General features: G+C 42.3%; 1 protein-coding gene across 1 annotated transcript; it reads right to left on the bottom strand.

Annotated features, from left to right (window-relative positions):
- Positions 1–857: 857 nt before the first annotated feature.
- LOC112228849 (zinc finger protein GLI4) lies at positions 858–5548 on the bottom strand. Its single transcript, XM_024394542.2, has 2 exons — positions 4350–5548; positions 858–4190 (listed from the first exon to the last, which is right to left on the bottom strand). Exons 1-2 carry the CDS (start codon positions 5062–5064, stop codon positions 3217–3219), a joined length of 1689 nt encoding a protein of 562 aa, XP_024250310.1. The 5' UTR covers positions 5065–5548; the 3' UTR covers positions 858–3216.
- Between the last annotated feature and the right edge of the window lie 7783 nt (positions 5549–13331).

The following is a 13331-nucleotide window of genomic DNA, read 5'->3' as shown; positions in this document are numbered from 1 at the left end:
TACAGACCAAGTAGTAAGGCAACTGTGACTGTCATTACAACAACCCATATTCATCGCGTGAGATAGCAGTGAATGCCAAAACACCACCAGACTGGGTCAGTGGTACCAGCGGGACACACTGTAAGACCACAGGGCAGTGGCAAGGGGGAGGCTGTGGGCTTACAGACATCACCGAGGTCAGCACTGGCATTTCAGTTGGACTGGGTAAACAAGGAGGGACTGCTGAGCCTAAGTCTGAGGAGGGATGGAAGTGTTTGGCTGTGATTTTCTATTTATCTAACATTTATGCGCTACTGGTTTTCCATGGGCCTGATTATGTTAAATATGGTGCTTCTCCAGGCATATCCTGTGACCCAGTCTACTAGCACGTCATCAACATTTATGACGAGGGCCCTGTGGAAAAAGCAGGGAGTGTGTGGCTGTTTTTTTGTGTGTGCATGAGACCATCAATATAATCAAGCCATAGGGAAGAGGGGCTGTGTGTGTGTGTCATTGTAAGTAGTCTGTGGGTGAGGGTGTGTCGGCCCGGTCATATCCGTCAGGGAGGGGAGCAGGGTCACCACTTTGGTTGCATGTGTGGAAAACGAGAGTGGATCAGAAATACAGGGCCGCCGGCACCACCACAACACCCGTCTGACCACACCAGAGAGACCACGGGACGCTGAGTTCAACTCTGCCTCTGTTAACCAGGAACATCTTACATTTAATGTGCCCGAGCTCCACTGTTGACTTGAAGTTGTTCCACCACTAATCCTCATAAACATTGTGGAAAACAGAGTATATTGCAAAGCTCAAGCCCTCACAGCGAGATCAATACATATTCTCTTATTGATTACATACAATGACTAAAAAGGTGGCAATATCAACAAAACCCTTTAATAGGCAACATTAAGACAAAAGTAACGTTACGCATCAGATGGGTCAAAATACATTTCAAACACAGGAGGACAAGTAATAACAAAATCATGTTCTTTAACATTTCATACCAAATTCTTAGCAGGAAGAAAAATATAACAATTTGTTCAATATTGACGTGCAAAAATAACCACTGAATGCGGTACATGACCCTGTTACCTTGGGTCCAGAGAACCCACTACGCATGCTGGATGTAACTCCAGCGTTGCATTTTAAAGAATATTTTCAATGGTAATGTACATTTTCCATAATGGCAGATGGACCAAGTCTGGTTCACAAGGATCATATACTGGGAAAGAGATTGACAGCTTTAAAAGGCTGAAACTAGGTGTTCTCTGATCAGACAGACACCCCTTCAGATAAAGATGGTTCCCCTTTTCTATCTGAATGGGCCAATCAATACCAGAAAGAATTGGGAACAACTGCAAGTGATTACATATTTACATTACATAGTGGCATTAATAGTTAAAGGAACATTCAGCAATATGACATGACTATAAGCAGCAACTTCTGACAAAGAGAGTAGGACACAGCCATCACGTTGCATGAAAGAGGAGGGATTTCCCAGCTGGTACATATATGCAGTTGTTTATCAGTATGTGTGGGGTAGGTGTTAGTAAGGCTTTCCACTCTCTCTGAAGTTGCAGTTGTTTATGGTAAAGTCACAATGATGAACCTCAGTTTAACGTCACCATGACACTAATAGTAGTTAACTGGGACATGTTTTTTAACATTTGATTTAACCAGGCAAGTCAGTTAAGAACAAATGCTTATTTACAATGAAGGCCTACCGGGGAACAGCGGGCAGAACAACAGATTTTCTTTTTACCTTGTCAGCTCAGGGATTTGATCCAGCAACCTTTCGGTGGCCCAACGCTCTAACCACTAGGCTCCCTGCCGGTTGCATATAACTCCATTCCGTCTCAAAATACACACGACGAGCACCTTAAAGGACTTGTATTTCCAGCAGCCACATGGCTGTTATACACTAAAGCTGTGTTCGAATACCCATACTAATATACTGTACACTACATACTAGAAGTTCATTTTAGTATACTGTAAACGAACGGTATCCTTTCAGTTGAGCATACTAGCGCTTCTCCTGTCTACCGGAGGTTGCTGCTGGCTAGCATAACAAATTGCTAACTTGACATCTTAAGACTTCATTAACAATGTCCATTGAGAACGCACAACGACTACCACTTAGCTATGCTAAGAATGACGTGAATAATCAAGTCAATAAACGTTGGGTAGTTAGATAACATATTGTTAATATACTGGCAAGTTTGCTATATTATTAGTCAACTAACATAAGGTAGGTAGCTAACATAGTGGAACATTCAATCAACTGCTGTAATGCTATGCGGTTTGTAAGGCTAGCGTAGCTAACAAATTGTCAGCCAATATAACGTAACTTATTTGAAAAGTCATTACTTTATTACATTGGACAACATTTTCTTAACATTTGTCATAATAAGTTAAAGCAATGAATTTGAATCCGCTTTCGTTGTACTTGGCTGCATATTTTCCACAATGTTTTCAAATCTGGGGCGGCAGGAAGCCTAGTGGTTAGAGCGTTGGACTAGTAACGGTTGCGAAAGGTTGCAAGATCGAATCCCCGAGCTGACAAGGTAAAAATCTGTCGTTCTGCCCCTGAACAAAGCAGTTAAACCACTGTTCCTAGGCCGTCATTGTAAATAAGAATTTGTTCTTAACTGAATTGCATAGTTAAATAAAGGTGAAAATAAGTGAAGCCACACCCATTTCCTGAAAAATTGCATTATGGGCCCTATAAGCATGGAAATAGTGTCCACAGCTTGTATACTTCATATTTTGGCAAATGTAGTACGACATTTGGGAACTTTAGGCATACGAATTATAGCCATACCTATAACAATAAGCATAATACATACTCAATTTATGTCACAAATAGTATGTTTAGTATGAGTATTCGAACACAGTTTAGGTAGGTTGTTGGGAGTTGTATAGGAAGGTAATTAGCAACGAGAGAAAGGGGGACATGATACATAGGTACATTTCATATTGTATAAAATACTTTCACATTTCTAAGATTATAAAGCACTAAATGATAGATGTGGCAGAGGGTCAGACAGGCAAATTAAGTGTCTCTGAAAACAATAGGCTACCTAGGTCACTGGACAACACTAAGTATGTAGGTAGATAGCCTGTTTCTCAGGAATGGAATGGAGGCTTTCTCACACAGTACAGTAATGGAATAGGAAGACTCTTTCAAGGTCGCGTTCTAATGCTGTAGGCAGTAGACAGAAGGATGAGACCATCCTACACACAGTCCACATCATCCCCTTCGGCTCCCCACTCATCAAACCTCATCTGAGGGGAGGGGGCAGCAGGGTGGAGGCTGTTGATGTTGTCCAGGGATTCTGGGTCTGGGTCGTCTCCCACGCCTGCCTCCATGTTGCCAGACTCCTCACGGTGAGTGCGGACATGCTTGCGCAGCGCCGCAGGCTCCTTGAAGGTGCGGTTGCAGAAGGGGCAGCTGCAGGGTTTCTCTCCGGTGTGGATGCGCTGGTGGTGCTTCAGGTGCTGCAGTCGGCTCAGACGCTTGCCACAGATGGCACACACGTAGGGCTTGTCACCAGTGTGGGTGCGCTGGTGCTTCCGCAGGCCGTCTAGGTGGCGGAAGATTTTAGGGCAATCAGAGCAGGAGTAGGGCTTCTCGCCGGTGTGAATGCGAAGGTGGGTTTTCAGGGCCCCCGACTCCCGGAAGCGTCGGCCACACACCCCACATGGGTAGGGCTTCTCTCCCGTGTGGATGCGGATGTGCTTCTTCAGGCTGGAGATGAGGCGGAAGGTCTTCCCACACTCCAGACAATGGTGGGGGCGATCTGCGTCTGGGTCTCCTGGAGAGGTGGATGGTCCTGCTGTCCCTCCTGCCCTACCTGGGGACATGCTGCCACTTCCTACTGCTCCAGGGGACCTCAACGCCACTTTCTGTCCTGCCAGTCCCACCTGAGCCGGACCAAAGGTAGCAGCAGGTGGCCGCAGGGGTTTTGGTTGGCGGAGAGAGTAGCTGCTGGAGCGTGATGACCCCTCCTGCTCCACCACATGGATGTATCCCAGATCATCCACATTCGGGGCAGTCTGCTCACCACCACCAGCACCCCCGGCACTCCTCAGCCCTGCTCCTCTACTGCAGGTCTGCCCTGGACCTGAACTTGGACCAGGACCTTGCTCTTCTTTGATCTCAAACCTTGGTCCTACTGCTTGGGTCCCCTGCTGCTGCCGCCTCTCATCTGTTTAGTACAAAATAACAGAAAGGGATGTCAGAAGCACATAGACATCGGATGTTTCATTAATTCCAAATGAGCTACAACAAATTGGTAATGATATTCTCCCTCTTTATATCAACATATAAACATTGGATTGCCTTATGACAAATAGGAATAATTTACCTGGCCGGCTGGGGTCAGAGCAGATGTTAGGTGTGTTGGCAGCATAGGAGTCCATAGAATGGTTGGTCACAGAGCCATCTGATTGGATTGAGAGCTGACACATTTTATAGTCATCCCTGGAGTTATAACCATGCAGAGACTCACTGAGAGAGCCACCCATCTCTAGGTCGACCCCGGAAACACACCGGCCGTCCGCACCGTTCACATTACGATTGCTCTGGCGGTCCCTGTCCATAGCTGTGGTCATAGAGCCAATAGATGTGAGAGACGGGGCGAAAACCGACTGACCCATGGTCTGTGCACCGGGGAAAGGAATTTGCAACTGGTCGATTAACTTTTGGGCGCTGCTAAGGCATTCCTGTAACGTCCTCAATTCCACTTTGAGTCTTTCGTTCTCCTGCTCCTTGTTAACCAGCTCTTGTTGGGTCTCGTTGAGTACAAGTACTACCTCGCCCAAGAGGGTATCTACAGCAGCGGTTAACGTGGTTTGAATGGTCGGGGCTAGACGTGTCTTCAGTGAGGATACGGTCATGTTGCCCTGGCATGCTTGGTGCCCATACTCAGCCTTCCCTACTTTACGATCATAACAAGGAGTAGTCCCAGATCTGTTTGGGGTGTTGATTATACTTTGTTTACGATTAGGACCACTGGCTGTGCTATTGATACTCAACGGAGAATCCACGCCGCTATTACAATTTCCTCGCCTGGATGCCATAGCTAGGTAGTTATTACGGTGACCAGCTAGCGCCGCCTGAGAATAACGCAACTTCGGTAGCTAGCAAATTCTTTGAACTGGCTATTAGTTAGTCTAACGTGAAAGAGAAGTAGCTAGCCTTAAGCAGTGCTACCTACCTGTTACGATCATAGTGATGACAATGCGTCAACTTAGTTATTGACAAGTTAGCTAGCTAGCTCACTGACGTTAGTTAAAGCGGAAAAAATAAATAACGTTAGCTGGCTAGCTACGTTAGCAGGCAAGCTAACGTCAATTGACTCCGTAATGCTAGCTAGAAAGCTAAATATACTGACAGTGATGAATAAAAATGTTCTGGAAAAATCAGCAACATAAGTTTGTTATTACTATAACGTTATATTAAAAGCGTGTCTGGGGTAAACTTGCACTGTTATATAAAATATAGTGATCCTCGTCGCAATGCCTAAAGCGACTCGACGTCCATTTTCTAGGTAGAGTAGGGGCGTTTCACCGTCGCACATGAATGACGTACTGGGGTGTAGTCATTATGCAGATTATGTTGCAAAACGTTTCGTCTGTTGCAAAACGTTTTGAACAGAAACCGTTTACTCCAAACGGAAAACGCAAACGAGAGTTTCTATTAGACAAATATAAGGTAGGTCCCATAGAAATAAGAATACTATAAATACGAATATTCTTATTTCTATAGTAGGTCCCTCCCCGTTTCGTCCCGTTTATACCGTTTGGTTATTAAACGGTACATGGTTTCCGTAATGAATACACCCCTGCATTTCTCGCTGATATGAAAGTCAGTTCCAAAAGTTTCGAACATTGTATGCACCCAAGGCGTATTTTCGTTGAGACGGAGCACTTGAGGCAGCGTTCGGAGCGTCGGGGAGCACGCATCAAACAGCTTCGTGAATAGACGTTATAATATATTTTGTATATGTATTTTTTTTTTCAGCAGAGACCACGGTCTCTTTCGCAAATGAGACATGCATGAACACCTAAATAAACAACAATTACACTATTTATTATTTTTAACCTTTATTTAACTAGTCAGTTAAGAACAAATTATTATTTTACAATGACGGCCTACCCCGGCCAAACCCTAACACAGACATTGCTGGGCCAATTGTGCACCCTCCTATGGGACTCGCCAATCACAGCTGGTTGTGATACAGCCTGGAATCAAACCAGAGTCTGTAGTGACGCCTTTAGCACTGAGATGCAGTGCCTTAGACTGCTGCGCCACTCAGGAGCCCATACTATACATAGGCTATCTATACTGAGCAAAAATATAAACGCAACATGTAAAGTGTTGAACCCATGTTTCATGAGCAGAAATATAATATCACAGAAATGTTCCATATGCACAAAAAGCTTATCCCTGTTAGTGAGCATTTCTCCTGTGCCAAGATAATCCATCCACCTGACAGGTGTGGCATATCAAGAAGCTAATTAAACAGCATGATCATTACACAGGTGCACCTTGTGATGGGGACAATAAAAGGCCACTCTAAAATGTGTAGTTTTATCACACAACCCAATGCCACAGATGTCTCAAGTTTTGAGGGAGCATGCAATTGGCATGCTGACTGCAGGAATGTCCACCAGAGCATTAATGTTAATTTCTCTACCATAAGTCACCTCCAACTATAATATGTGAGCAGAGCTGGAGTGGAGCGTGCCCAATTTGACTGGAGCACAGAGTAGGATTCCCAAAGGCTGGAGCGTTGGCTTTCTCACCCGCTCCAATTATTAGCTCCAGTAGTGCTCACTTCACTAGCTCAGGGCATGCCCGGCCCAGCATGCATTTGTAGTCATCTTGTGTGCTGCTATAGCCCCTTGCTTTAGCTACTGTCATGTAGTTCACTAACTATTTTCATAAAGAAACTGATAAAACACACAGGTGCAAAATCAAGGTGACTTACAAAGATGAGGACCAAGAGCAAGAGAGGTGATGTAGTGTCCACAACTAAAGACTCATTGTGGAATCTGAAAAGACACATATCCCGAAAGCATGACGGTGTACTTATTATGTGCACACCCTAAAAGAAAGGACTGAGGTGGATAAATAACTAAGTGTGTCGTTGTAGCAAACTATTTATAAACTAAAAATTAGATCTCTTAAACGTTTTGTTCATTTTTGTTCTATTATCTACACAATATGCAATAATTGATTTTGGCCCAATAGGCCTGTCATATTCCCATGCATGTTCAAGGAGCTTTCCGTTTTAAATGTGGGTTATTTTGCCTAAAAACCTTTAGGCCTTCCTATAGAAAAATTTAAAAAAGTGCATCTCTGCCCAGCCTGTTTGTTTACATTTACTTTGTTGACAAGCATTGGAGAAAAAAATACTTTATATTTTGGGTTTTGATACTACAGTTGAACTAAGCTCATTGGGGCATTGATAAGTTATATTCTTAAAGGATCAATGGTTAGGCCTATATATAATTCATCCATAAATCCAAAAATGGATGTAGCAACTCCAGATTGCCCCTTTAAGGAGTTTTGGAGATTATTCCATATGAGGCGGAAAACAACTAAAAACAGATGTACCTAACTAAGTGGAAACACTGGTAGAATCATCGTTGTTTCCAAGTCTTTTGAATGAAATGACATTGAACCAACGTGGAATTGATGTTGAATTGACATCTGTGCCCAGTGGGTACACACTGTGTTCTGTCTTTTAAATCATTTTCAAACCAGCTACACATAGCCTGGTCCAGACCAATTAGTCAAAGCCTCTGAATAATTACTGAGTGATCCACAGTATCGAAGGCTTTAGACAGGTCAATAAAACTGTCCAGACAGTGTTTCTTCTTATCCAATCAAATAAGAACATCATTTCAAGACATGGAATATGAGGGTATACTGAGATATCGGTGGGCTGGACAATACTTTTCTCATCAATCATTTGGAAAAAATGTATACTTAAAAACTGGAAATCAACCAATCCTCCATCGTTAACACAATGGAAAGGTCAAATGCTTTATTGTCTAAATGTTGAAAGTGCATGGGTGACTGAGAAACAAAATGGTGCAGTTTGAGGCCATGTGACAGAGAGTAATATGGGTGCTGGAGATGGGGGTGTGAGCAAGTGAGTCTGGACTGGGGTGATGTTTGTTTGTGTCTGTATGTTGTCGTTTGTATGTGTATGTTTTGTATTGTAAAAAAAAATCATAAATAAAATCTTAAATTAAGAAAAAAGGATTGAGAAAATCATTGAAAACCAAAGAAGTAGCAGAGATGATGTTATGACCTGGTCTGAAACCTGACTAGTGTACATTTAGAATACATTTCCTAGTTAAAAAGGATCTAAGTTGAGTCTCACGGCTCACCACCTTTGTGAAGAGGGAGTATATAGGCTACTTTCCAGACCCTGAGGATGGAACCAGAATCAATTGTAAGGTTAAATATATGTGTGAAAGATTCTGCGATCAGAGGAGCAGAAAGCTACAGTAAGAAAGGATCAAGCAACTCAGCCCCAGTGGATTTATTTCCTCATCAATCTTGCGCAAGGCGTCTAGAACATCACAAATATAAAGTTGTTGAAATGAAAATAAAGATTCAACAGAAGTTGACAGAACTCTCATTGAGCTAACCAGAGGCTGGGAGAGGGGCAGTCAGTAGACTGGCTGACCAGGGTAAATTAAACTACCATTTCTTTCAAAAAGCCTGTTGAGATAAAATGCTGATTAAAAGCAACACTTACCTAATTTTTCTCAGTAATGATGCCAGAGTATGACACAACTTGCTTAGGCAGGAAAGGAGAGGAATTTCCACGCTTTCAGTGCATTAACTTTTTTTCAGAACTTTAGACTTATCACCAGCAGAGTCTGAAATAGAACTTAGAAAGTAGCTAGATTTAGCTTTCTTGACCCGAAGGAGTGTATCTATTTCTCAATTGCATTAAAAACTGCTAATCAGCTACAGAGTCCGTTTTTACAGCCTTGACCGAGGCCTGATTTCTCGTCATAACAGGATCTCAAAGTTCTAAAGAGACCAAAGGATTTGTTTAGAGGGAGGTGTTTGTCTGCGAGAGAAAGAGAAATAGATTAGACCAAATCTAGAGCTGATTCAGGTATGCAGCCGATGGAGGAAAGGTCAGAGTAATATATATCAACGAGAAAAGCTTGTAGGGAATAAAACAAATAAATGACACAAGGATCAGTGCTAATCTGTTTGGTATCTCTAATACATTCATTGAGACAGTGATTACTTAGAGCATTGGCAAAGACACCACTGGACAAGTACTTGTGGGGGCTATTTGTCAGAATTATGCCTGTCAGTGAGGAGTTTGCTGGATTCTTAACATTTATCAGTGTGGGTTTTGCAATCAGTTTTGTATTTGTATTTATTATCGATCCCCAGTACTCTTCCTGGGGTCCAGAACAATTAAGGCAGCTTATACAATTTTAAAACATTACAATACATTCACAGATTTCACAACACACTGTGTGCCCTCAGGCCCCTACTCCACCACTACCACATATCTACAGTACTAAATCCGTGTGTATGTGTGTGTGTGCATGTGTCTGTGCCAATGTTTGTGTTGCTTCACAGTCCCCGCTGTTCCACAAGGTGTTTTTTTTACCTGTTTTTAAAAAATCTAATTTTACTGCTTGTGTTAGTTACCTGATGTGGAATAGAGTTCCATGTGGTCATGGATCTATGTAATACTGTGCACCTCCCATAGTCTGTTCTGGATTTGGGGACTGTGAAGAGACCTCTTGTGGCATGTCTTGTGTGGTATGCATGGGTGTCCGAGCTGTGTGCCAGTAGTTGAGACAGACAGCTCGGTGCATTCAATATGTCAATACCTCTCATAAATAAAAGTAGTGATAAAGTCAATCTCTCCTCCACTTTCAGCCAGGAGAGACTGACATGCATATTATTAATATTAGCTCTCTGTGTATATCCAAGGGCCAGCCTTGCTGCCTGGTGCTGAGCCAATTGCAATTTTCCGAAGTATTTTTTCATGGCACCTGACCACACAACTGAACAGTAGTCAAGGTCCGACAAAACTAGGGCCTGTAGGACCTGCCTTGTTGATAGTGTTGTTAAGAAGGCAGCGCATCGCTTTATTATGGACAGACTTCTCCACATCTTAGCTACTACTGCATCAATATGTTTTGACCATGACAGTTTACAATCTAGTGTTACTCCAAGCAGTTTAGTCATCTCAACTTACTCAATTTCCACGTTATTTATTTATTATTATTTAAGATTTAGTTGAGGTTTAGGGTTTAGTGAGTGTTTTGTTACAAATACAATGCTTTTAGTTTTATACATATTTAAGGCTAACTTATTCCTTGCCACCTACTCTGAAACTAACTGCAGCTCTTTGTTGAGTGTTGCTGTCATTTCAGCCGCTGTAGTAGCTGACGTGTATAGTATTGAGTAATCCGCATACATAGAAACTCTGGCTTTACTCAAAGTCAGTGGCATGTCGTTAGTAAAAATTGAAAAAAGCAAGGGACTTAAACAGCTACCCTGGGGAATTCCTGATTCTAACTGGATTATAGTTTGAGAGGCTTCCATCAAAGAACACCCTCAAGTAACTCTTTATTCACATGATAGCAGGGGGTGTAAAGCCATAACACAAAGGTTTTTCCAGCTGCTATGATCAATAATGTCAAAAGCTGAAATAAAGTCTGACAAGACAGACCCCACAATCATTTTATCATAAATTTCTCTCAGCCAATCATCAGTCATTTGTGTAAATGCTGTGCTTGTTGAGTGTCCTTACATATAAGCATGCTGAAATTCTGTTGTCAATTTGTTTTCAAAGGGTTGGTAACAGGCTGATTGGTCAGCTATTTGAGCCAGTAAAGGGGGCTTTACTATTTATTCTTGGGTAGCGGAATGACTTTAGCTTCCCTCAAGGCCTGAGGGCACACGCTCGCTAAGTAGGCTTAAATTGAAGATGTGGCAAATAGGAGTGGTAACAGGCTTAGTTGAGCCTGGTTAAAGTCAAGACAAATATTATTAAAATGGTCTGATGCCGGGGTAAGCCGATCTAAATTAAAATCCCCTAAAATGACTAATTCAGATGACAGAAAAGGTTTTACATACTTACAAATAGTACAAACAGCATCCGGCAGTGCAACGGATAATTTATTTTGTCTTATGGCCACATCTATAACCACAAGAGTTGATTTCACATATGTAGCCACCCCTCCACCTTTCAGTCACACCTGAGATGTTGTAATCAGCAATGTCCGTGTCCTTATTTGGGATCGAGCCATTTCCCCAAGTCATGCGTCCAGATATCAAGAACCCACTGGGCACTCACTGGTTGAATCAACGTTGTTTCCATGTAATTTCAATGAAAGTACACTGAACCAACGTGGACATTGAATTAACATCTGTGCCTAGTGGGAAGGTCCAATTATTTCAGATCCGCACATCAAAGTTGTAGGGTGGCTAGGGCCTAAAGGCCTAAAAGCAGGTAGGAGGCAGGGGCTGGGCTAGGAAAATAAAAGGGATCTCAGAAATCTCTTTATGTTCCTAGGGGCTGAGTAGGGACGAAAATGGAACTGTGCTGACCCAGTAAATGCTTTTTTTCTCTGGCGTTCCTCAACAGAAACATAGTTAGGAATAAGGTAGGTAGGTAGGTAGGCTTAGTTGTGTGTGGCCTGATGTCAAAAATGGTCAGTTTAATACAGAGTTTGTAAGCAGAGCAAAAAGCACATTGAAAGACACTTTTTAATCAATTTTAATGTTAAAATACAATTAAAAGGTTAATTTATGAACAAAAGAGAAAGACTCATGTTGTTAACACAAAAACATACACTGGTTAAACCAATCCAGTCATTTTTTTTGTATCAACAGTGTTGTGGACTCACAGTAGGCCTATGCTATGGGTGAAACCTAATGGGGACCAAAGTAAGCAAACACATTTTAAGGTGTCTGCATGGTTTACTGAGAAAATTAGGTTAAAACGAAATAGAAAAATATTTTTTTAAACTGCATTCAAAATAGAGGAGCATTGTCTATGTTTCACAGGAAAAAATAGACAAGTCACAATAAGGCCTACGTGTAAAACAAATATTCACATCAGAGCAGATCCTTAGAACATCAGAACATTAAAACACTAACATGTTCCAATCATCCTTAGTAGTCCACCTGCTTCGAGTTTTCCTTTACTCCTGGTCTGTTTGGTGGGAGTTTTAGGTGTGGAGTCAGATTAGGAGTGTATGTCTGACAGGGAGTCTGAGGTCAATTCAGAGTCTGACTGCTCCCTTTTCCTCTTAGATTAGCTTTTCCTTGACTTCCTGTGTAGTGGGTCTTTGGTGGTAGAGTGTGGCCATGTGGTTAGTGACATTTCCTTTTGAGGCGGAAGTGCCTTCCACACTGAGGACAGGCAAAGAAAGGGCTTCTCACCCGTATGAATAGTCTCGTGCGAAGACAGCACCGTGGGTGTCTTGAAGGTAGTCTGCACTGATAAGGTCTGTTTCCTATGTGAATGTTTGTGACATTCCCGAAAGGTTATTTGCCTAAAACCCTTGCCACACTTTAGACAGATGGTCTCTCTTAATACCGTGACTTACGGACATGTGTACGTTGCGGAGACCTGCGGTGCCATAAGCTTTCCCTCACAAGGGAAATGCCTTTCCTCAGAATGTATCTTCATACGAACACTTAAGTCACGTTTAATATTTAAACACTTTCCACACTCAGGACATTTTAAGCCACTGATGTGCTTTTGTCTATGAAACCGTAACATTCCATGACTGATATTGGTCCTGTTTATGTGAAGCAATGGATTTACCACGTGGTTGGCAGTTATTCCGCATTTCTGTTTCAGTAGATGGTTGATGTTTAATGTAGATGTTTGATGTAGATGTTTTATAGCTGTACCTGGCATTGGTAATGAGGGTTCTTGTTGTATTTCAATGAGATCCCGGGTCTGACTGGGAATTGTCAGTATGATGAGACTCATACTTTGACCATAATGGATGGGTCGCCTACTCTCAGTCCTCAATGACAGCATTTCCTTGGAGGTTTCAGGCTGATGATGGTTGTTTTCGATCATTGATGGGCATAGAGATGCTAGATGTTCCTATTTTGGTTTCAAATCTTTTTTTTTACATCACTGGCATCATGTCATAATTAGCCCATATGGGATCTTCATTTCTGATGGCCACCCTTTCATGTTACACATAGTGAATTGCTGTAGTTTTTCACACTTCGATCTTCAGCAGGTTTCACTTGAGTCATGCCTGATTCAATCTGAAAATCATACACTATGTGACCAAAAGTATGTGGACCCTGCTTG

This window comes from Oncorhynchus tshawytscha, linkage group LG30 (assembly GCF_018296145.1).
Source record: "Oncorhynchus tshawytscha isolate Ot180627B linkage group LG30, Otsh_v2.0, whole genome shotgun sequence".
Taxonomy (NCBI): domain Eukaryota; kingdom Metazoa; phylum Chordata; class Actinopteri; order Salmoniformes; family Salmonidae; genus Oncorhynchus; species Oncorhynchus tshawytscha.
The sequence above is the reverse complement of the archived record's forward strand: the minus strand, read 5'-3'. Positions and strand labels throughout refer to the sequence as shown.